We start from the raw sequence: 26,034 nt of genomic DNA on the forward strand, positions 1-26,034 counted from the left end.
GTAGGTCTTTAAAAATGGCGGTACACACATGTGCTTTGTGTCACGTGATTATGTCACGACAATCTCATTCGCTGCTTGTATACTTTCTTATTTTGACCGTAGACAGTTTTTAAAATTTCTTATGATACAAAAAATAGCCAAAACATATAAGGTATCACATAAATTTCACTTGAATATTAAAATGTTTGTGAGGCTGGGGAAGGTGGGGGAGGGAGCGGGGCGGAACTCGACCATTAGCAGTGGCATGCATAATGAGTTCTGGATGGACTTACCAAGTCTAGTTTTTACCTGTCTGCACGGGTACGATCGAGAGGGTGCGGAGTGCGGATGATACCGCGCGAGAAGGGAACGTGGGTGTACACAAACACATGAGAATGCTCGAATATCCAATTAGTAATAAGTACCAAGTTTCGCGCACTCTCTGGATTTGGGTCATTTAGCCCAGGGTTTCACTTTTTATCTCGACGTTTTTGATTATGTTTTTCAGCTCAGGTGAGTGGATTATTGTGATCAACGTTTGATGATTACTTAACGATGTCAAATATGTACTTTCGCTTGATTTTACTGATTTCGATTGTGTGTAAATAACCATTAAATTTTGGCAAAATTGTTTGATAATGTAAAAAATGGAATCTGTTTCTATGGACGCGTTGTGTGTCAAAAAACCGCGCGCTCTACACGAATTTACGATCTTGCCTTTTGCATCAAGACAGAGACATGAAAAGGACTGAGGAGACGGGTCCTAATTCTGTCAGCAGCACACACGTGCATCACTAAACACCATGGCTGCTGACGATTGTGAAAGTGTCACAGCTCAAGTGCTTTGATTGGTGATTCTTCAATCATGAATCATAAAATTACACACACACGCGAGTGGCAGAGATTGCTATCATCATCATCATCATCATCATGGGGGGATCATGATGGCTATTTTGCTGGGGATAACTTTCCGTATCCTGCCACCACTTTTCCTCCCCCATTTTTACATTTTAAGTTTAACATATTTGTATTGATTGTAGGCCTAATTATGTTCCCTGAGCTGCTGATAGTTGTTTATGGCAACCGGCTCGATGGACTAGTTAGTTTGTACATGGTTAGTTGGACATCTGGATTCTGGTCAATCAATGCAAGCAAAGGTCATAGGTCATACTCAGCCTCAGTACTTTCCCAGAGTTCTCTGAAATTAAAACCACCACATGCAAATCACCTGGGTATGTGGGTTTGGATTCGTGAGTCATCATATTCATAGGTTCGAATCCCAACCCAAGTGATTTGCCTGTGGCGGTTTTTATTTCAGAGAACTCTGGGGAAAGTACTAACTAAGTATACCATGCTTAAATACTTGTCAGTCAGCATGGTCAGTGTAAATGAAGGCTACAATATAATTAAGGGTAAAAACTAATTGTCCCACAGTCATGACGGTGTTCACAACGGCTTCCTTTATGGCTATTGTACATTTTACATCTATTGACTATTGGCATGAAATGACACATCTAAATATTTTGCTGTTGAGTGCTGATCTTTTTTCTCTTTTTCACTATTTAGTGTCTTACTTAGTGATGTATTGATTAGCCAGGATGTCTCTGGATCACTATGAGATATTGAAGGTGGTAGGAAAGGGTAGCTATGGAGAGGTATGGCTGGCAAAACACCGGAAAGATCGAAAACAGGTAAGAAGGTTTCTCCATTTCTACCCATTTAAAACTTTACACACAAGTATAACGTGCGTTCCCACCAGGGTCCAACTTCATAGTGCTGCTTAGCGGCCGATTTTGTGCTTACTGTGTGGTTTCCATTTCATAGCGCTGCTAACCGTAAGCACACTAAAAGGCATGCTAACCTTCCTGTGCTTATCGTGCGAAAAACAATTACGTCGAAATGCAAATTCATGGTAAACGGGCAATATGGCCGCCCAATTTTTATGCAAACCTGTGAAATACGCTTGCGCCTTAGCAAATATTTCTGCTACAGCAAGCAGCGCTATAATATTGGGCCCTGGACTTAAAAATCATTGATATTTGCTCAGTATTTTACAGCTGGTCTGGTAGGTTTACCTGGCAGAGCTTTTCCATTGAACATTTTAGCGGCTCTGTTAAGTTACTGTGGCTGCGCGGAAGTCTTCAGCGACCTCTTTCGGCCTGTTGGTTTACGTCTCGGAAAGTTGACAGTGAGGTCAGTTTACCATGCGTCCCATTGGATTTTATTTTGTAATTTTACAGAAAAGTAGCAACACTTAAACAAAATGGGAACACGACTTTCTACCCTACTTTCAAGTGTTGAACAGCTGATTTCCTGAAACATTAGGGTCAATCCTATCTTGAGTTAGGAAGAGTAACTTGGGATGGTTTCAATCCGTCCTAGCGTCTATCAATTAAATAACTTAACTCGTCCTAAGTCCTAAGATTATTCTTAAGTTAGGAAGAGTTTGGTGAAATCTGTGGCAGCAAGCTGAGTGCTTTTCTTTTCTTGTTTACTCAGTTTGTCATCAAGAAGATGGAAATGCTAAATGCATCTAAACGAGAGAGAACGGCGGCTGAGCAGGAGGCAAAGCTTCTCTCTCGTCTTCGTCATCCGAACATCGTCTCGTACAAGGACTCGTTCGAGAGTGAAGATGGCTACCTTTACATCGTCATGGGTTTCTGTGATGGTGGTGATCTTTACTGCAGACTTAAGGACCAGAAGGGAACGGCGCTGATGGAGAAGCAGGTGGTGGAATGGTTTGTGCAGATCGCTATGGCATTACAGGTCAGAGGTTAACTGAGTTCATGAACCCTTTCACGCACCATATATATTTTGGTGACTAATTTATCATGTATTATGAACACATTAATAGTTTGCTTTTTTCTATAGCTAAAAGATCAAATAAATCAAGGGTTAAGGGTCTGGGTACTTTTTTGTAGGACAAAAACACAATGTCCACAGATTTACACTGAACTTACGCAGTTTGAAGATAACGATGGTAGAAAGCTTCCCTGAAAATATAACTTGCTGAGGTGCTCAAGTATTTTCATGACATTGTTTTACTCATTGTGTATGCTCTATGTGTCCTATCCAGTCAATGTAGTAGGATCAATGATTAGAACCTTATTATTTCAATAAGGGACTATCTTTTCTCTTAATTCTAGTACATGCATGAAAGGAATATCCTGCATCGTGATCTCAAGACGCAAAACATCTTCCTTACCAAGAGTAAGATCATCAAAGTTGGTGATCTTGGCATTGCGAGAGTGTTAGAGGGAAATAACGACATGGCTACAACATTGATTGGTACTCCATACTACATGAGCCCAGAGCTGTTCAGTAACAAACCATACAACCATAAGGTAGGGTCATGAATGTAATGAAAAGTTTGGTACAGTAAGTCAGAGGTAGTGGTCATTATGGTGAAGTATGCATGAAATTAAGACAAGATTTGTTTATTTTTATTTTTTACTCAAAACAGTTGTTTGCATAATACCTTACTATGTAGTAAGCAATTAAAGAGATGTTGGTAGTATAAATATTGTTAGAAATGGCTCACTCTTAAATAATAACATGTTTTTTTAGAAAGAAGTAATTTCTAACTCAACTAATAAAAGACATGTGAAAGCATCTGTAGTTTATTCCTTTATTATTCTCTTGCGACTTTGATGACCAATTGAGTCGAAATACACCAAGCGAGAATAACGGTCTTTGAAATTACCAGAAGATAAACCAGTGCCTTTAAATATGAAAGCTGTCTACCTGCTCCAGTAATAGCATTTTGACAATTGTATGTTTTCTTTACAGTCTGATGTGTGGGCGCTAGGTTGCTGTGTTTATGAAATGGCAACTTTGAAGCATGCTTTCAATGCTAAAGACATGAACTCATTGGTCTACAAAATTCTTAGAGGCAAGGTAAGAACTTGGGCTCCTATGCAATTGCTGCAAACAAAATTAATGCAGGAATCACAAACTGTCTCAGGAACATGACTGAATAATAAATAAATGATAAACATGTCATTTATATAGCGCCTTTTACCAGAGGATGCAAAGCGCTGGAAAATGAAAAGAACAGAGAGCCAGAAGGGCAGGGTAGGAGGAGGGGGGGGGGGGTTACACTGGAGAAACCCAGATTACATGCAGGTAGAGAAAAGATGAGTCTTGAGGGCCTTTTTAAAAGGGGTGAGACCAGTAGAATTTCTAACATGAGCGGGAAGGTTATTCCATAGCCTTTGGGCAGATACAGAAAAAGCATGGACTGAAGATGATCAAACGAACATAAACTGTTTGGAATGTATCACTTTCCAAAAAATTGGCACTTTGAAGTGATCTTTGCATTTCTTTGGGATAGTCTATCATTGGAAAGCTGAAACTTTATCACGTTGCAGGTGTGGCATTTTATCTTTGAAAGGGCGTGGAGAATTTTATTTTTCACTTCCATTTGAATATCTTGAAGTATGTGGGAAATATTTGTAAGGGCTCCGAGGCAAATAAAAGGGGCATAAGAGACAGTGGCCTCCGTGTAATTACAGGCCTGGCATTGAAGTGATCATTGCATTTCTTGGCGATTGTCTAAGCCTTTCTCATTTTAAAGCCATTATACTCTTTCGGAACAGAAAAAAAATAAATATTCACAGATTTACAAACAACTTACAAGGGTTTACAGAAGGCAATGGTGAAAGACTTCTCTTGAAATATTATTCCATGAAATGATTTACTTCTTGAGAAAACAGCAAAACAATATAAACTCTCGTTAACAAGAATTACAGATTTATTTTAAACACATGTCATGACACGGCGAAACGCGCGGAAACAAGGGTGGGTTTTTCCATGTTTTCTCCCGACTCCGATGACCGGTTGAGCCTAAATTTTCACAGGTTTGTTATTTGATATAGAAGTTGTGGTACACAAAGTGTGGGCCTTGGACAACACTGTTTACCGAAAGGGTCCAATGGCTTTAAAGCGTTATACTCTTTCGGAAAAAAGAAAAGAAAAAAAACTTCACAGATTTACAAATAACTTACAGGGTTTACAGAAGGTAATGGTGAAAGACTTCTCTTGAAATATTATGCCATGAAATGCTTTACTTTTTGGGAAAACATTATAAAACAATTATCAATTCTCGATAGCGAGAATTACGGATTTATTTTAAACACATGTCATGACATGGCGAAACGTGCAGAAACAAGGGTGGGTTTTCCCGATATTTTCTCACAACTCCGATGACCGATTGAGCCTAAATTTTCACAGGTTGGTTATTTTATATATAAGTTGTGATACACGAAGTGTGGGCCTTTGGACAATATTGTTTATCGAAAGTGTCCAATGGCTTTTAATTGAGGAATAACGCGATTTAAAAGTGTGTACTTGTAAAGAAAAGCCAATTCCTGAATTCATGTTTCTTGATACCAGATGCCAGCTATGCCCAAGACTTACAGCAACGACTTAATAGAACTCATCAAGGCAATGCTCAATTTGGCTCCAGAGAAACGACCCAGCGTTGCTCGTATTCTCCGCAACCCTTTCATCAAGACGCACATTGCTATCTTTCTTGAAGGTACACGGTCAAGGTAATAATAATAATAGTAAAGACATTTGTAAAGCGCCTAATGCAATAGCCTCCATGTGCATAAAGAGAACAATGAAAGGTTGTCTTCCTTGACTCAATCAATCAATCAACCACAGAAACAGCAAGGGTCCGTCGCGCCGATCTCCTGTATCCATTTCCTACAGCCTCATGCCACATGTGATCGATTTCGCTAGGCCGCCCAAGTTGTTGGGGCCCAGGATGATCGTGGGTGGCCTCTAGGTCTCTTCCAGATAGGAGACGGTGCTAGGCCTCCCTTGGAGTTGATAGCGATGTTTAGAGCTTTTTTGCTGCGATGCTGTCGGCCAGGCGAGCAATATTTGCAATAAGGGCTATGTGTACCATCTTTAAATTAAACACTCGTGTAAGACTCTTTTCTTGTTGTGTTACCTTCCTCCTTCAGACGACCTAGTTCTGGTAGTTCGGAGCGTAGATCATCTAAACCAGACATTGCTGCAGACATTGTTGAAAACACACCTAGAACAGCATCCGTTAGTGATCTCCCTCATGGAAGTCCTCTCTCACCCATTAATGAAGTACCCGCCAAGAATGCAAAGGTTTGACAAATGTCGTTTCTAAAGTAAAAAAGATGAGATGCAACTTAAAGGAACATGTTGCCTTGGATCGGTCGGGTTGGTCGATACTAAACCGTTTGTTATGAAATGCATATGGTTAGAAAGATGTTTTAAAAGTAGAATATAGTATCACTCAAAATTGCACGGTTTTCATGTTACGTCGCGAACTAACACGGTTGGCCATTTATGGGAGTCAAAAATCTGACACCCATAAATGGCCGACTGTGTTAGTCAACGCGGTAAAAAGAAAACCACACAATTTTGAGGCATATTTGTGTAGATCATTGTATTCTACTTTAACACTATCTTTCTAACCATATGTATTTTATAACAAATAGTTACAAACGCTTTTCAGAGACCAACTCGACCGATCCAAGGCAACGTGTTCCTTTAACTGTTTTTTTTTATCTTCACCCAGAAAGTATAAATCATTTTCAGTTGGATTTTTCTCATTCACTTTTATGAAATAACTCTATACAGAATAAAAAAAGATGCAGATCGTTCAAGCTTTAATTTGGGTAGAATATTATAGAATAGTTGTAGAATATTATGGGATAATTACATAGTATTTTAGAACAGTTGTATTATTGGGTTGCGTTGCATTATACAGGCATGCAACTCTTCCGCGTTTCCGCGGATTTCCCCGCGTTTAAAAAAATGATCGGCGCTAAAATAAAAAATAATAAAAAAAAACTAGTACTGTATATGCCTGGCAACAACAATGTACCACTACAATAATGTAAAATAAGCCTAGTACATGCTAACAATGCATGTTAGAGCATAATAAATCTCAACATTTTCTAGGGTACCATTGTGGGTCTCATGTCCCGTGGCGTTTGGGCTGCCTCGCTCCACACTTGCGTTGTTCCTACCAAAATTTGCCTCATTTTTTTTTCAACAGGCAGTTGCATGCCTGATTATAGCATAGATATGACGTACATTCTTGTAAGATAACAAAGTAAACTGTTATTTTCTTGCACACAGAAACCTACCTCTCAAAACAGAGCGTCTTCAGCAGGTGAAGCTAAGAAGTCTGCAAAGACGAGGCCATCATCAGGATCCAAAGAAAAGAAAGATTCATCAAACAGCGCTGTACCTGCTAAAGATGGCTTGAAGGTAATGATGCGTTTAAAGCCAAATTTTAAACATTTGTCTTTGTTCAACCCCAAATTATTTAAGATTTACTCAGACAGTTTCCTTTGTGGTTTATTCCTTGAATATTTGAAACAAAAAGTTGCAAGGTGCTTAAGCACAAAAAATAGCTAAGCACTGAAGGTGCTTCAACATTTGTTATTTTCCTAAAAGGTATGTAGGACTACAGTTGAATTATGAGATCTACTCCTTTTACAGAGCACCATGTAATGGTTTACAAGGTGCTGTGGCGCAATATGCAGCCAATCCAGCCAGGAACACCGGGGCGAACCCCTTCTCTTTGTGATAAGTGCACTTGGTTCTTTTACGTGCGTTACACAACACACATTTACCATTTTAAATTCGACTTGAATATTCCTAAAGGTGCCCTCTGCAAGGAAGGGCCGCCCACTTCCAACCCCGCCTGCCCAAGCCGGTACACCAAGGACGAGCGCTAGCGTTAGTAAGAAGCCCTCGAGTAATCTTTCAAGGATACGGTCGTCATCGTCTTCCAGCTCCGTATCAAGCTCCAAAGAGAGCGTTGCTACACCAAGAACAGAGGAAGAAGGGGTGAGTCTGACAATTATTCATTTTCATATCAGATGTCCCTATAATTTATTAAATGGAGGGTATACCTTTGTTATTACTTCAAAACAAGTTCCAAAACAGTGTAACCTTAGAAATCATACTCGTGTACATGGTGTGACTGCAAACCTTACTACACAAATATAACATGGTTTGAGGGTGACTAGTCGATATTAGCTCCCCGAGGTATTGGAAGTTGACAAACTAGTTTGTATACCGAGGGGAGCTAATAATCGACTAGTCACATGAAAGAAACCATGTTATATTTGTTTTGCTATACTTCATACATATTCAGTTACCGTTGCAAATAGGAGCAAGAGGTAATGACGACTGAAATAAAATGCATTCTGGATAATTTTGTTCATGAACTTTTTTTAGTGTCTGCACTCGAGCACAAAACCTGACCCTGATGAACACAAAAACTGACTGATTCTGTGATTCGTTATTAAAAACAAGGAAGGATACATAATGATTCTAGCTCAGTCCATTATTGTTCACGTATTAATGTTTCAGCTGTTATAAAATGTTCCACGATCGTAAATAGCGCACGGCAAGTAGATAGTACCCTGGGATGACATCGCACAATGGTAATGCTCATGACAGGTAGAATAGTTCCCGGGGAACTATTACTTGTCATGCGCAATCACCACTTGCGTGAATTCACATGCGCGCTTGGTAGTTAGCAAAATTAACACCTGGCTCGTGATGGTGAATGGATCAATGAGAACTTGACTCTCAGTCATGAATATGTATGAGGTATAGTTTGTAATAGGTTTTAAGTTTTAAATCCTACACATGTACACTGTGTTGGCACAAACCTTGGGTTGTATCTCTATCTTTAAATTTTAAACCCTTTTTTAGAGACGATCAGTGAATGCCTCTGCCAGAGCTAGACGAAGAGAAAAATTGAGGGAATCGCAAGAGAGTGTACCGTCAGGACCAACAGGTCAGTTAATTTCTGGACTTCTGTGTTTGTGGACCATTTTTGAAAAGCTGCTAAGCAGTAAAGCAGAGATGTTGCTCAAGAAGTTTACTTGCAAAGCATACATGTATATCATGAAACCAGTCGGAAGGTTTCAGCATCTCAAATGTCATTTGTAACAGCTAAACGCTGAAGCTGCTAAGCAATAAGCAGAGATGTTGTTGAAGAAGTTTATATGCTTAGCATACATGCATATCGTGAAACCAGTCGAAAGGACTCGGAATCTCAAATGCAATTTGTTAACAGCTCAACACTGATACATTGAAAGCGGGTTTTTTAATGAACTATTTAATGATGATGTTGTTATTATTTTTGTAGTACGAAGTTCCACTGATGCTTCAGCCGGTAGAAGGTCTAGCAATGGAGAAATCAAGACGAGAGCCACACGATCTAAATCAGATCCAACCCCACCAAACAGAGTAAGTCCATGGGTCTTGTACACTCCCGGGGGGCAAATAGTAACCTTGGCCTCTCCTCAGGCGCTATTTACATCCCTCCCCCAGTCAGAAGCCATACTAGATCAAAACATGATTTTTGGGGTTGAACAAAGAATTGACTAGAGTGGGATTCGAACCAACGACCTCCGGATTAACGTGCCGGCGCTCTACCAACTGAGCTATCTAGCCCTATATTGGCGGTGTCCCTGTCAATATCTTTGTTCAGGGGTGCCAGTCAGAAGCCATACAACCGTTAACTGCTGTGTAGCCAGGGATCACACCCAAATTACGATACAACCTGGGAAGCGGCAGCTAGGGGATCACCTTAAGGGGATGCGACTTTTTGTTACAGATATCAATATAAACCACAAGGGAAACTGACTGGGTAAATTTGTAAATGATTTTTGGGGTTGAACAAAGAATTGACTAGAGTGGGATTCGAACCAACGACCTCCGGATTAACGTCAGTTTCCCTTGTGGTTTATATTGATAGATCAAAACATGTTACACTGTACATTTGCGCTTTAAATCTTGTTTTTCAAATCATACGGTAATCATACGACAGTTTAAAATACGACGGTTTAAAATCAAGGTTAAAATCATACGCTTTAAATCTTGTTTTTCAAATCATACGGTAATTTCTTACTCAATCAAAGTCTAACGATGAGGATTTTTTTCTAGCAAAGAGCAAAAGGTCGTGAGGTGAGCAAAGGTAAAGATGAGGTAGATTCGGTAGTTCGTCGTCAAGAAAGACCAAGTGTCGGTGAGGATTCATCAGACGAAGACTCTTCAGAAGCTCCAGAGAAAGAAAAGAAAAGGTAAAATTCATTAAAAAGTATGTTTAATAAAACTAATTTTCTGGGTTGTTTAGGAGCTTTGCCAGTTAACAGCCTGCTTCTTGGTGATGTTGGTGTGGGAATATCAACACTTTTTAAGAATATAAAACCTTGTCCCAAGCAAATATGGCTCATCAGGCTTGTTTCATTGGTATGAAACAGCTGAAAAATTTCTACTCCCCCCGGACATGATGCCAGTCCGTCGCAGGTTACTCCCCAGCTCTCACCGTTACCCATTTGTACTCCTTGGTAGAGAGACGCAATTAAGATAAAATGCCTTGCTCAAGGACTCAACTGAATCGACTGTCCAGACCCCACATGCTGTAAATTACAGAACTTGTGTCCACCGCCCAATTGCCTGCTAAGCAAAAATGAGCAGGATACCTGTCACAATTGGTACAAGTGAAATTGTTTTTTTGGCTGGGTACTTTTGTTTAGCATAATTTTCTTTCACTTTTTGTGTTTAAAGGCAGTGGACACTATTGGTAACTACTCAACATAATTATTAGCATAAAGCCTTACTTAGTAACAAGTAAAGGGGAGAGGTTGGTAGTGTAAAACATTGTGAGAAACGGCTCCCTCTGAAGTGGAGTAGTTTTCAAAATAAAAAGTGATTTTCCACAAATTTGATTTAAATACCTCGGATTTAGAATTTGAGGTATCAAAATCAAGCATCTGAAAGCACACATCTTCGTTTGACAAGGGTGTTTTTTTCTTTCATTATTATCTTGCAACTTCATTGACCGATTGAGCTCAAATTTTCACAGGTTTGTTATTTTATGCATATGTTGAGATACACCAACTGTGAAGGCTTGTATTTGACAATTACCAATAGTGTCCAGTGTCTTTAAGCAGCTTTTTTGAAATTGAGTCCAGGTCAGGATTTGAATCCACATTCTGTAAACTACAGAACTTAAGTCCACTGCCCTAGACGCTCAGCTGAGCCACCACCACGCCACCCCCACCTTCCTCCCCATTTACTTCAACTTATTTGTAGATAGTCAAAGTGAATTTGTTCATCTTTTTTCCACATACATTGTGGTAGCAACGACAAAGAGCTGTCCGCATTCTCCTCCCTCTTGGAATCCACTCTGAAATTGGACAATCCGAAAGAGGAAGAAGTCAACGAACAGCCAGAGGAAGAAGCAGAAGACATACCGGATTTTGCCGAACCTCCCAGTCGAAACATCACTGCCGACCCTTTGAGCGGTACGATGGACATCTACATCAGAGCTGCTGCTCCTAGGGCACCCAAAGGACTAGGTACGTATCCTTCATATCAATATTGTTATCTAACATGGGTCCGACTTCACAGCAGGGTCCGACTTCACGACAGTGATTGAAATTAGCGGACTCTGGGTCGCCAAATGCGAGTGAAAAAAGCGACGGGCGAGTCTATTCCCTTCTTTAGTAGTCTGCCAGACGAGTCAAAAATTTGTTACACAAAAAGTAGCTAAGCACAATAAAACTTTGCTTACCAGAATGAGGTTACCAGCCAAATCCAAATGTACAATTTGTGACTGGTATCCTGCTCGTTTCTACTAAACAGAAAATTAGTAGTATCCTCCACATCAACATTGTCATGTAACTTGGGTCCCACTACATGGCAGGATTCAAAATTAGCTGTTGCTGTATCGCCAAATCGGGTTAAAACACGATACACATGCACACACTCACTATTTACATGTACACATTTTCTTTTGTATGGGCAGTTGTGGGAAGTTTTATTATTTTATTATTCCCCTTTCTAAAGAACTTCTAATAGGGATCCGGTACAACAAAGAAAATTGTCGCAGCCTTTGTTCCATTGTGAAAAAATTCTCCACAACTAAGTGAATGCCCATCCTTACAAATGTAGCATTATGTGCACATTATGTGAGTACGGTAACAGTACATTGATCCACCTATTAAAGGCTGTGGACACTATTGGTAATTGTCAAAGACCAGTCTTCTCACTTGCTGTATCTCAACATATGCATAAAATAACAAACCTGTGAAAATTTGAGCTCAATCGGTCATCGAACTTCCGAGATAGTAATGAAAGAAAAAATACCCTTGTCACACGAAGTTTTGTGCGTTTAGATAGTTGATTTCGAGACCTCAAGTTCTAAACTTGAGGTCTCGAAATCAAATTCGTGGAAAATTACTTCTCTCTCGAAAACTATGGCACTTCAGAGGGAGCCATTTCTCACAATTTTTTATACCATCAACAGCTCCCCATTACTGGTCACCAAGAAAGGTTTTATGCTAATAATTATTTTTGAGTGATTACCAATAGTGTCCACTGCCTTTAAGCATTGAGGTTAGCTGGAACTTTAGAGCATACAATGTTTGCAACTAAAAATCATTCCGTTACCTTGAACATTGCTCCTGGTCATTTGACTACACTTTTGAATGTCTATCATGTCTACAATTGCATTTTGAGAATATTTTGACATTTCTTTTTTTTATAAAATCCTTTGCTTGTACCAAACTTCTGTTCAAACACAGGCTCCCCAGCATCTCCCTATACCAGTGAGTTTGACTCCCAGCTTGTCATTGCACTATTTCATTTGATCTTTAAATTTTAAGGAATGGTCCATCATTGTAAATGAGTTTATAAACACTTAGTGGTGCTTTCATGTAGGTTTTGGTTTTGTCAAAGTATGAGTCTGATATAAGGGCAGAATTATGAAGAAATTATTTTGGGTATAACCAAGAAAAATTCAGCAGCGGGCACAGCAATAATTTAAAGATGTTAGATTTGTATTGGTTTAAAAACTATTATTTGGTTTTACCCGTACACCAATGTGTAAGTATAGGATTTGAACTACCTCTAGCTACCAGGCATTCTTGGTGTTCTAGTGGTAAGACATCTGCTCTATTTAGCATGGGTCGTGGGTTTGAATCCTAACCAAGTAAATAGGGTTTTCATGTTCAGGAATCATCAAAACAATCTTATTGAAGTGCCACTTTTTGTTGTTAGAAATGATTACCATACAAATAAGATGCTTAGAACTGTGAAGTAGTTTTTATTTTACCCAAAGCTAACAAATATGGAAACTGTTTTCATCCGTTTCTAAAACATAAAGGAGAGGCTGCTTTTAGTGAAACATATATATCTTAGAAATTTGGGATCAGAATGAATGTACTCTTCCATTTAAACCATGTACCAGCTTATGAAATAAATTTTCTACAAAAAAGCAGCCAATACATGTACTCACATAATTTTCGTTTTACGTTTCGACTAGTACCACTAGTCATCCTCAGATGGAGGCACCACCAGTCGGTTGGTGGCGCTGTTTCCTGCTCTGGCCACTGGATGGTGGTTTGGCTGATTGTGTTCTCCCCCGGGGTGAAACTTGGGGTATGATGGGGTCCCATATGTGTGACAATGATGCACCATTCCTTTATACCTTTGACTGACTTATTCATTTGGTATCCTTCAAAAAATGTTGTATTGTGCCATCTATTGGATGAGAACTACATGTACAAACAGTTTATAATTTGTGCACATTTTAGTTTATCATTCTAAATCTATTGGAAATACTCGGGTAACAGAGTTTGTGTCCATTTCTCATTTGAGATGTCTGAAGTATTATGCACCTTTTGTTGGTTCAAGAAAAAGCGAGATTTGTTTTGAATTCAGTTAAAGGATTTGGTTACTTTTTGTAACACAAAAACAATTTCCACAGATTTACATTAAACTTACACCGTTTGAAGATAATGAAAGTAGAAAGCTTCACTTAAAGTATTACTAGCTGAGGTGTTGTAGTTTTGGGAAATTAGTAAAACAATGATATGAAAATACGTGTTTACATGCTAAAATCATTTTTGTCTCATGATAACTGAGTTAAAAATTATTTTTGTGACATTGTTTTACTCATTTCTCAAAAAGTACAGCACCTCAGCAAGTAATATTTTTAGGGAAGCTTTCTATCATCATTATCTTCAAGCTGTTTATCTTAAATCTGTGGACATTGTGTTTTTTGTCCTACAAAAAGTACTCAGACGCTTCAAAAAACTTTATCAGAATGAGTTACATTTTGTTTTGGGATGTTATGACTGGCCTGATCAAAGTAAATATTTGTCTGCATGATTTGCATGATACATCATTGGTGTCTTTAGCTTTCTAACACAAAAAATGAACTCCCTTCATATTTGCATAAAAACATTTGTCTTACTTATAATTTATGCATGATATTTTGTTTTACTTTTTTTAATTTAAAAGTTCATTTTGCACTAAAAATATGGTGGTGGTCTTTGTTGCTCACAAACAAGTACATTTACGCCAAAGAAAAGACAACAGCTTGATTTGTGTTTACAGTAAAATTAACTTGAATGATTACATTTCAAAAGATGGTAGCATTTTTTGAGATATTGTCGAAAAATCTGGAGTGGTAATTTCCACGCAGGAAGAATAATCTGCAGTTTGAATACACAACCTGAGAAGCGTTTCATGCAGTAAAAGTTGAAATGTTTTTTAAGGGGAATTGTTTCTCAAAACGTTCACAATTTTCAACAGCTGCAGTGCTTCTGACCAAGTAAGTTTTATGGTCTGTAATTTTTGGAGTAATGACCAAAGGTATACCTCTCCTTTAAAGGCAGTGGACACTTGGTAATTACGCAAAATAATTGTTAGCATAAACTCTGAAGGAACGTAGTTTTTCGAGTAAGAAGTAATTTTCCACAAATTTGATTTCAAGACCTTAGAGTTAGATTTTGCGGTCCTGAAATCAAGCATTTAAAGGCACACAACTTCGTGTCACAAGGATTTTATTCTTCCGTTATTATCTCGCAACTTCAACGACCAAAATTTAGTTCAAATTTTCATATGGTTGTTATTTTGTGCATATGTTGAGAATACACCAAGTGAGACATGTGTGAGAAGACAGGTCTTTGGCAATTAACCAAAGACAGTGGATATATTGGTAATTACTAAAAATAATTATCATCATAAAACCTTTCTTGATTACGAGTGACGAGGAGAGGTTGATAGTGTAAAACATTCGGAGAAACAGCTCCCTCTGAAGAGAAAGAAGTAATTTTCCACGTATTTGATTTTGAAACCTCAAGTTTAGAATTTGAGGTCTCGAAATCAAGCATCAAAAAGCACCAATTCGTGTGACAAAGGTGTTTTTTTTTTATTCATTAATATCTCGCAACTTTAACGACCGACTGAGCTCAAATTTTCACAAGTTTGTTATTTTATGCATATGTTGAGATACACCAATTGTGAAGACTAGTCTTTGACAATTACCAATAGTGCCCACTGGCTTTAAGTACCATAATCTGCCTTTGAAATGGGTTCATGAATTTTTGGCGTAGTCTCTTATCCTTTGTTGACCTTTTAACCGTTGACCTCTTGACCTTCAACCTCTTATTATCTCAGGGAATGCAACCATGACAACATCGGGACGATTGATGGATAGAATAGCTGCATTAAGGAAAGACATCATGCAAGGAATTGGTATCGAGCTCTTACAGAAAGCCTATGAGAGTCTGGATAATGAGGACCAAGATTTAGTTGAAGTGAGTGAACAATTATATTTCTATAATCTTTCTCAGCTCCCTGAGGAACATACAACCTGGGTAACTGTAGCGCTCCAAAGGCTTTTTCATACACAATATTTTTCGCGGGTACCCATTTATGCTTCTGGGTGAAAGAAGTACTTACAGTAAAGTACTTGCTCATAAAGGACACAAGTGTCACAACGGGATACACTACCCACACTCTGATGACTTGACCACCAGGACTTGTAGTCGATGCTCCTAACCACTCGGCCTTGACACTGTGAATCATGCCCAACAACAAAGCTTCTAAGAAAAAGCTGTGTTGTCATCAACATCATAACTTTTAAATTTTGGAATATGATTCTAAATTTATCTCTACTTTTATTTTTTTTATTTGTACAGGCTGAACTTATCTCAATAATGGGAAGGGAAAAGTTTGACATTTATGGAGGCAAGATTTGGCAGCTGAAATTCTGTGAAGAGACGGTATTTGGATGATTTCCACAACTGGAACTGGGTAAGTCTAGTCTTTCATTTTTATTACTGTATTCTCTTCAATATGATTTTGCCTAAGTCAAGGTTGTTTTATGATCATCTCCTGGTGAGGATTTGGAGCATGTTGGTAAAATATCGAAAGAAAGAACCAGGGTTCTTTACGGAGCCAACACCTTTTCATAAAGAGACCATTAGTATGTGGTGTTCCGGCATGACCTGTAAGATTCAACTGCAGCTACAGAGCGCCAAAAGGCTGTGTACAAAAAAGTGTTTAGGTTTTAATACAGAACACACTGGGGAAGCACCGATGTGTGTAAAGCAATATATATATATTTTTTCTTACCGAGTCCTTTTAATTTTTTAAGCTAAAATTACCTACATGTATTTACCCATCAGGTAATACATTTTAAGATAAAATCTGTCATTTCAGACATTGGTAACTGATTGACCAAATCATCATCTCAAGAAAATTGTTCTTGATTTTGAAGTTAAAAAAAAACACCCTGAAAAACCTGAAGGGGGGTGGGTTTGGCTTAGTGGTGGTTGTCATTGCCATCCACCTGTAGGAACCCAGTTCAAGTTCAGACAGGGATACTATGTGTTGGGTTATCAGCCCTACTAGTTGGGTGGGGTTTCCCTGGAATAATTCCCTTGGGTTTAACCTGGCACTTCCTTCCTTGTCTCCTGTCCATTCATAGCTAGGTGATTAAGTTTGCCTCTTTTGCGAATCCTTGGCTTTACCAGGACTAATGAATATTTGCAAAAAAAATATAATTAGTGAAATTTAATTCAATACTTATATCAGCTCAATTTTCTCCCAACTAGTTTGTCAATCCACATCTGAAACTGATGACATTTGGTATAAACATCGCGGCAACATTGGGTCTCGGACTGTTTTTTGGATTCTACATGGGATTGGATTTGATCATGCTTTATCATTTGGTATAAACATTGTAGCAACGTTGGCTCTAGGATTGGGTCTGTGTTTCAACATACAATTGGACTCGATCGTACTTGTATCAATTGATGTAAGCATCTCGACAACATTGGGTATCGGACTGGCTCTGTGACTCATCCATCGATTGTATTCGATCAGACTCTAACAACTGGTATTAAACATTGTGGCATTATTGGTTTTAGGACTGGCTCTGTGATTCAACATTCGATTGTACTTAAGCGGACTATGTCATTTTGATATAAACATCGCGGCAGTATTCACTCTCGGACTACCTCTGTGGCTCAACGTTCGATTAGATTTGATCAAACTCTAACATTTGATGGAAACATCATGGCAACATTCAATATTGGGTTCAGGACTGACTCTATGATTCAACATGCGGGTTTATTCAACCAGATTTTATCATTCACAGTAAAGTCTCGGACTGGCTCTGTGACTCAACATATTTTCGTATTCAATTGGACTCTATCAGTTTGTTCAGTATAAACATCTCGGCAACTTTAGGCCTCCGACTTTCTCTGTAATTCAACATTCAATTTTAATTCTTATCATCAATCTTTTAGAGGCCTAAATCGTCAGAATTGCTGAATTGAGGGTTTGTTTTTTTATATTAAGTGGTGCTCTTTGTTGATAAAGTTTGATGTTAGTACAGTAATGTATGCATGATGTGGAGGAGAAATCTTTAACAATCTAATCCACATCTTACTTGATATCTTAGAAGATAGTTTTATAAATCGAATCCACATGTTAGCATAAGACATCTTTACAAACAGATCCACATCTCAGTGGATATCTTAAGAAAACAGGTCCTTCCATATATCGCAACTCTCTCACACACAGCTGAGATCCAATACAGAGCTGTGTATGGAGAGAGTTGCGACATGGAGGGACCAGTTTTCCTTGGTCACGTGGTTGCTGTACGCCATTTTGTCTCCAAATGCAGCACAACCCCCAATCGGCAGACTGGTCTGGCCCCCCGTGTTTGTCCATGCGTTTCTTGGGTAACAAAATGGCTTCTAATCGAAATTTTTTGTAACTCTCCCAATATCTGGCTCTGATCCAATATAATGAACACTGCCCTCTAGAGTTCAGGATGCTCCATGATTGAAGGGGTACACTGATGTCATCAATTAAAGTGTATTTAATGTCGCCTATAGGGGTCAACATTGACCTTTGACCTGTTTTGGTGTTTTCAATGGGCATCTAATGGTTTAACATGAATACCAGCTTTCTCCATTATAATATAATGTAGCAATTGTAATGATGGTGCATGTAAAATACTAAAAAATGATATCAATACTATTAGGGACTTGTAATGCGCACGTATCCACCGTGCTGGGTGCTCATGATGCAGTAAACCAAAAACAAAACGAAAGAAAAACAGACACGACTAGTCCTTGAAAACCTATGGCATGAAATTAGTTTTGAGAAGAGATGTGAATTTTAAGGTACGGAAACAAGATCTAAGATTAAGTGGTAGAGAGTTCCAGATGCGGGGCTGAAGAAAAAAAAAAAACCTGTCAGCCCAGGAGTGTCAAGACTTGTGTTCATGGCCCAATGAAACCCATTGGGTTAAATATCAATGCCTCATGGCTAACAACAGGGGACCATGCATAAGAGTAATATTATATTGCTGGGTCCTCTTTGAATTGGCTGCAAGAAATCTTTTGTAGAAATGTCGTACGAGATTGCACTTGAGTTACATTTTGTTTTAAGGCAGTCTGACTGCATTGAAGAACACCTATGGTACATCCTGGTAAAGATGTCACTTGTCCTACTTAGAAGGTCAGTGTTAAAGGCAAAGTATTCCTTTGTTTGTTGGAACCATCAATAGGTTAAATCCTAGATATCAATTCATGTAATGATACCATAACCAAAAATAGTTATTGGCCTGACAGTTTCTACCTTAGCAGAGTCTTTCTCAAAAGCTAAATGAAAACACAACACAATATGAACAGGTATGCAAGTGTTTTAAACGTACATATGTGAACATTGCATTTCTAAACGTGGTCATGTTTCTTAGATATTGCCGTAAAGAAGGAAGAATAATCCCTATATAAAAAAGGAAAGCACAATCTGAGAAGTGTTTCTGACAGTTACGCTTCTCAGAGTAAAATTATTTTGGGGACAAAAAACTGCTGTCTTTCTACTAACATTAACCACTTTACTTCAAAGTGAAATGTTTGTCAAAATGCTTTATACTATCAAAAGCTGCTACATGTACATGGTGTATAGGCTTCTAACTAATAGTTGTTAAGGCGGAATCAAACATCAGTGATAACGAAAATCATAATGATCACGACTCAAAGAGAACACATTCTATTGGTTGCATGAGCGTATTCTGCGTGGAGCAATTCAACCAATAGAATTCGTTATCTTTGTGCTGTGATCGTTATCGTTTTTCGTTATCGCTGCAGTGTGACTCGGCTTTTGTTGTCATTAATTTTAACAGTGATTACCAAACATTCCTTGCCTTTAAAGCCATGGGACACTTACGGTAAACAGTATTGTCCAAAGGCCCACACTTCGTGTATCACAACTTATATATAAAACAACAACCCTGTGAAAATTTAGGCTCAATCGGTCATCGGAGTCGGGAGAAAATAACGGGAAAACCCACCCTTGTTTCCACACGTTTCGCCGTGTCATGACATGTGTTTAAAATAAATCCGTAATTCTTGCTATTGAGAATTTATATTGTTTTAATGTTTTCTCAAAAAGTAAAGCAGATCATGGAATAATATTTCAAGAGAAGTCTTTCACCATTACTTCTGTAAACCCTGTAAGATATTTGTAAATCTTTTTTTTCTGTTCTGAAAGTGTCCAATGCCTTTAAAAAAATGATTTCAACTTTAAAAAAAAATTCTGTACCGAAAGTGTCCAATGGCTTTAAAGACCCAGTTATGGCATGCTGGTACATCTTTTCAGACAGTCTACTTACTAATAGTCAATATAGAACATCGGCATCATGCCAAGATCAATCAAGTCAGAAAGGCCTTTTCAATTTATCTGATAAGTGAGTGGTGACAAACGGGAAGGGAGCAGTTACAAAATGCCCACAGGATGGTTCTGAGAGATCTAGAATACTCCCTCAAACTGTGACCAGATTGCTGTTATCTTGAAGTATCTCAGATTAAACATAACCAAAACAGAATTAAAGGGTTTTGGGCACATTTTAAGCGACTTGAAACACAGGTTTACATAAAGCTTAAACAGGATAGACAATGATGGTAGAAAGCACCCCTTAAAATATTACTTGCTGAGGTGCTGTAGTTTTTGAGAAATGAGTACAACAATTTCACACACAAATTATATTTGCATGTACAGCGGATTTGCACGGCTCTCCTGAAACTGTGCTTTGTGATTTTTAGTTTTTTTCTTGAGCACTTGACGTCAAATGAAGCTGAAACTTCTACTGGTAAACATACATCTTTTATCACATTGATTAAGGATTCTTGTCACGACCCAAAGCTTCACATTCAAAAGGTACTAAAACCCTTTCCAGGGAATATAAATGTTTGTTAATCAATCTTATAATTAAAGGTAATTACTTTTGTTTTGAAGTCTCCAGCAGCTTACGGAAGTATAAAGCATTGTGAGAATAATTTCATTTGAAAGCAGTGTAGTTATTGAAAAGGTTTATATACCCCAAAACTTGTTTATGAGATGCGTAATTTTTCTCAGACTGTGTATTCCTACAAAAGATTAAATACTTCCTGCAGGGACATAACCGCTCTAGCTTTTTGGCGATTTCCCCAAAACCCTACACTATAAACAGTGGGTTCCAACAACCAAGTGTATACAATCCCTTGAAACATATCATAATTAAGCTATCTTTATTAAGTTTCTTACAAATCCTTTATATTTCTCAGGCTTTTTCTTGATGTATTCTTCATTGTTTTATCTGTATATAAAAATAATAGTTATTGCAGGTCTTCTTCAGTACAACCATTATAAGGTTTTGTTTTTCTCTAAGTTGGACTCTAAAACTCCCCAGGGTAGAATTTAACCAAATGTGATATCAACTCAGTTGGTGGAGCTCTGGTTCAAGTTCCATTCATGACATTTTTTCCTTGTTCACCCTAAAATTATTTAAAATTTACCCAGTCAGTTTCCATTGTGGTTTACTTTTTGATATCAATTATTTATATTTATTTAAATAAATTATTGTGACAAGGTTTTTTTTGTTTGCCGTCCGTTCGTGACCAGGGCCCAATTTCATGAAGCTGCTTTAAAGCAGAAAATATTGCTTAACAATAGTCTATTTATTAGAAATGGGCAGGATACCAGTCACAAATTGTAACTGTATTTTGGTAAGCACAGTTTTGTTATGCTTATCTACTTTTTGTGTTTAAAAGCAACTCTATAAAATTGAGCCCAGTCTCTTCAACTATAGTATAACCAGAATTTTTGTTTTATACCAGGGTCCAAAATACTGTTTTTGGGAGTAATGATAAAGCATATATGTATTCTCGCACTATAAGAGTGTTTGCTAAGTGGTAAAACAAAAGTGTTTTGAAGTACACTGTAGTAGTATTAGGGTAACTGGTTCAGTAAGCATGCACATGTACAAGTACATTACTTGTTCGTCTAGTGTAAATAATCATTGATCATAGAGTATTTGAGTAAGTGATAAACAAAATAACATAGAGGTTTCGCAAGCTCGCAGATACAGATACAGATACGGATATGATAACTGTATCAGTTGATGTCAGCCGCTTGTTGGATTTTGTTTCGCAAAATATGAGGTATGTGTCACTTGAGGGTGCTCGCATTCATCATGAGTGTTTTTCTGACCAGCATGGCTTATAGAGACCCGGTGTTTTATACACTGCATTTTCTCATCGTTTGCTTGCAAAATGACTTAATAACAATTTCTATCTATATCAAAAAAATTTCTATCACGATACCAGTGAAAGCAATTTCGTCGGAAATGTTTTTATCTGGGACAAAAAGACACCTAAAAGTCTGCAAAACAGTATCCGTTTTTCTACGACGTATACGAGCCCCTGTATCCGTTGCTAACATGTATGCAAAATACAATAGTCGCAGATACGCGTCATGTAAACACAAAGAGTGTCATCGTGTCAGTAGATCTGTATGTGAATCCGTAGACTTGCAAAACCTCTCTATTGTATGCCACTCTCTCTCTCTCTCTCTCTCAATCTCCCGTATAGGGCCTATGTACTCAACTGTTTCTCTAGCATCAGGATTGTTGGAAGAAAAACAACTTCTAAAAAGAAATTGTTGTTGTTGAAAATATTTGGTTCAGTGAATCATGTTAAAAATGCACAGTAGTTACGTTGTAATTCTTGATTATTGCAGTTTAAGACAGTTATAAAAAAAAGTACGATGCACCAAAGTTAATGCAATTCATCACATACCACCAAAGACAACACCAGAAAAAATAGCATATAACTGTTGTACCGCACGTGTACTTGCACATGCGTCTTCTGCTCCCCATTTAGGGTGTCAAAACACGCACAAAACAAATTGGTACACGTGTTTACCACCTTTGAACACTAGCGTCTACCATTTCTGTCTTTTTGTGGGAGTCCATTCCTTTGTGCACATTTTGAAACACAAAATAGCGGACAGGAGACGTGCGCGCATGTGCACTGCACGTTGTGCATGGGGTCTATTGCTTTTTTTTTTTTTTTTCCCTTTTTTCATCTATATCATTTGGTCTTTAATTTCTCACATTTTTATTGTTTGATTTAAGTTGATATTTGAATGAAAGGAATTTAAATTGTGTGTGTTTTCATAAAGCTATATAACATTTAAATTTATCATCTTTTATGATTGGTTATATTAATATTCCATCTGATGTAAATAATGAGAATTATATTATGTGAATTAATATTCAAGATTGTACTAATTGATTTGATCGATATTACTTCGTATTGTGAGTATGTACGAAGGAACCTTCTTGAAATTAGTACTCTGTAAATGAAATGAAATAGATTTTTTATTTTATGTGAATGAATTTAGAGATTCTGTGTATTGTTCATATAACTGTATGCCGCTATGGGCAAGTTCGAGTGCGCACATTTAGTCGACCACTGACCAGCAACATACATGCGCAGTCTCACACACTCACTCATATTACTTGCTTTAAAGTCTTGTCAACCATCCATACCACAGTATTATACATTCCAATGCCCTCCGAGTTTTCGCTATAGTGTCACTGGTTCCCCTCTGCGCTTTACACATGTTGGCTATTGGGACCAGTGAAGAAACCATGGTTCTGAGGCTGGTTCCAAATGGTCGACCACAGTATCAACCTACTGGTCGACCAACCTGGGTTAGAGTCAAAATGCATAAGTCAACCTATAGATAACCATGGTGCACACCCAAACTTGCTAATGGTTGAACTCTTCCTCTGTGCTGTACAAAGATACAGAGTCCTATGAAAGGGTCAGTTTCTTTGGCGAAAAATGTTTGCACTTCCATACTTTAAAGACACTGGACACTATTGGTCATTGTCAAAGACCAGGCTTCTCACTTGGTAAATCTCACCAAATGCAAAAACAACAAACCTGTGAAAATTTGAGCTCAGTCGGTCATCAGAGTTGCGAGATAATAATGTTGTGTGCTTTCAGATGCTTGATTTTGAGACCTCAAATTCTAAATATTTGGTCTTGAAATCAAATTCGTGGAAAGTTACTTCTTTCTCGAAAGACTACTCCACTTCAGAGGGAGTACTATCAACCTCTCCCATTACTTGTTACCAAGTAAGGTTTTATGCTAATAAATATTTTGAGTAATTACCAATAGTGTACACTATTGGTAACTATTCAAAATAAGTATTAGCATAAAACCTTACTTGGTAACGAGTAATGGGAAGCTGTCGATAGTATAAAACATTGTGGGAAACGGCTCCCTCTGGAGTAATGTAGTTTTCAAGAAAGAAGTTATTTTACAAGAATTTGATTTCGAGACCTCGGATTTAGATTTTGAGGTCCCAAAATCAAGCATCTGAAGGCACAAAACCTTGTGTGACAAGGGTGTTTCATTATTATCTCTCAACTTCGACGACAGTTTGAGCTCAAATTTTCATAGGTTTGTTTTGTTATATGTATAATGTTGAGATACACCAAGTGAGAAGACTGGTCTTTGACCATTACCAATAGTGTCCAGTGTCTTTAAATCTTAGGGGCACCTAGCCTCACTGGATTCACATTCCATGACTGCTTACATTTTTCGGCGAAGGGTTTTGGGTCGAGATAACTCACCTCTCTGTATTCTGCAAACTTAACACAGTTCACAATGAAAACCTATGTTTGCACGGAGGCAGTTAAAGACACTGGACACTATTGGTAATTGTCAAAGACCAGCTGCTCACTTGGTGTATCTCAACATAATAATTATGCAGAAAATAACAAACCTGTGAAAATTTAAGCTCAATTGGTCTTAAAAGTTGTGAATTGATAATGAAAGAAAAAACACCCTTGTCACACAAAGTTGTGTGCTTTCAGATGCTTGATTTTGAGACCTAACAATCTAATTCTGAGGTCTTGAAATCAAATTCGTCAAAAATTACTTCTTTCTCAAAAACTATGCACTTCAGTGGGAGCCATTTCTCACAATGTTTTACACTACCAACCTCTCCCCATTACTCAGTACCAAGTAAGGTTTTATGGTAATAATTATTTTGAGTAATTACCAATAGTGTCCACCTTAAACACAGAGTTGCCACCTCTCCAAGATTCTGCAGCAAGTTCCCTGAAAATAAACCAATATGTCCATGTTCTGATGAACAAATTTGAAAATCTCCTCGGTTGTGGAAACTTGTTCCCTATTATGTTAAAATTAATTCTTAATATCTTCCTGATTTCTGTACAAATACTGATTGCAAAATGCAAAAGTTTGGCAGTTCTGTTTACGCATATCGCAGTATGCATATCGCAGTAGGCCTTCAACTAATTGAATATCACGCAGCTGCCGTGTGCCTTTCTCGCTAGTGTACGCGTTCGCATGACATGCATATTTAAGAGAACAAGCAAAAGAAAAACTTGTAACATTAACAGCTGAAATATTTCACACAAACACAAAAACATCATTACAGGAATGTCAGACGCCCACAACCAACCGCCTAAAAATGTATGCATCCATGGAATGTTAATCTGGTGTGATTAGAAGCTTCTTGCAGGTATGACTTGCATTATGGAACTCTGAAATGTTTCACCGCTGGAAACAAACCCTCATATCGGACGATGTCACAGTAGTACTTGTATGAAGGTGAAATGCCCCAAGGGTTAATGTAGATTGTCTCCTGGTGGAAGGACGTAAGAGTAGACTCAAAACCTTCTGCCCTAACCCAACTGATATTGGGAAACAATAAAAATGGCTACTTGAACTGGGGTGTATTAAAGTGACCATCACCTGAAACAAGTTCCTGATGTAAAGTCCACTGTGACCAATACAAACTCCGAGAGCTACGCAAAAACAGGTTAATACCAGAAACGGGTACATCTCTTGAAAGTTAATCTTACTTATTGGACCTCATGACGATGCACCATGCCTGCAAGTCTGCTTAACTTTTTACGATTATGGTAAGTCAAATCAAACTTAAGGGAATGCTACAGAATTGGTAAGAAACAAATATTGTGAAGATCACAGGCTTACATAAAACTTACACGGTCTAATGATGATAGTAGAAAACATCTCTGAGAGTATTTCTGTATGAAATGTCATATTTAACGAGAAATGAATAATCTAATTACGCGTTTTGAGTTTATTGCTCAGTGAGCGTTCTATTCATTTTTGTTTTGGCATTGATGCAATGCAAAATTTGTAATTGGTTTTTCACTATTCACTCGAGACCCAGATGGTCGATCGATCTTGAACTGCTACAGGTTTGTCAGTTTATGTATACGGTGGATTACATAAAGTGCTTACACTGCCCGCAACTTTTTTGCTAGCAAAACCAATTCTGTAACGTTCTTTTAACCTTGTACGTAGTGTTGTGTGGAAAGTGTCAATTCGTGTGGC

General features: G+C 38.0%; 1 protein-coding gene across 4 annotated transcripts; it reads left to right on the forward strand.

The window, feature by feature from the left end:
• Positions 1-286: 286 nt before the first annotated feature.
• On the forward strand, positions 287-22,892 carry LOC139952958 (uncharacterized). 4 transcript variants are annotated; one of them, XM_071952312.1, is made up of 17 exons: positions 287-492; positions 1,546-1,670; positions 2,479-2,745; positions 3,126-3,323; positions 3,769-3,876; positions 5,374-5,531; positions 5,952-6,105; positions 7,108-7,239; positions 7,639-7,824; positions 8,701-8,785; positions 9,140-9,240; positions 9,940-10,076; positions 11,140-11,357; positions 12,585-12,608; positions 15,466-15,605; positions 15,990-16,104; positions 16,908-22,892. In XM_071952312.1, exons 2-16 carry the CDS (start codon positions 1,578-1,580, stop codon positions 16,083-16,085), a joined length of 2,097 nt encoding a protein of 698 aa, XP_071808413.1. In that variant the 5' UTR covers positions 287-492; positions 1,546-1,577; the 3' UTR covers positions 16,086-16,104; positions 16,908-22,892. The 4 variants fall into 4 exon arrangements, with proteins under 4 accessions (XP_071808413.1, XP_071808421.1, XP_071808404.1 ...); XM_071952320.1 differs by lacking the exon at positions 287-492 and adding an exon at positions 637-830 and having other exon boundaries at positions 17,223-22,892; XM_071952303.1 differs by lacking the exon at positions 287-492 and adding an exon at positions 638-830.
• The last annotated feature ends 3,142 nt before the right edge of the window (positions 22,893-26,034 follow it).

This window comes from Asterias amurensis, chromosome 2 (genome assembly GCF_032118995.1).
Source record: "Asterias amurensis chromosome 2, ASM3211899v1".
NCBI lineage: Eukaryota > Metazoa > Echinodermata > Asteroidea > Forcipulatida > Asteriidae > Asterias > Asterias amurensis.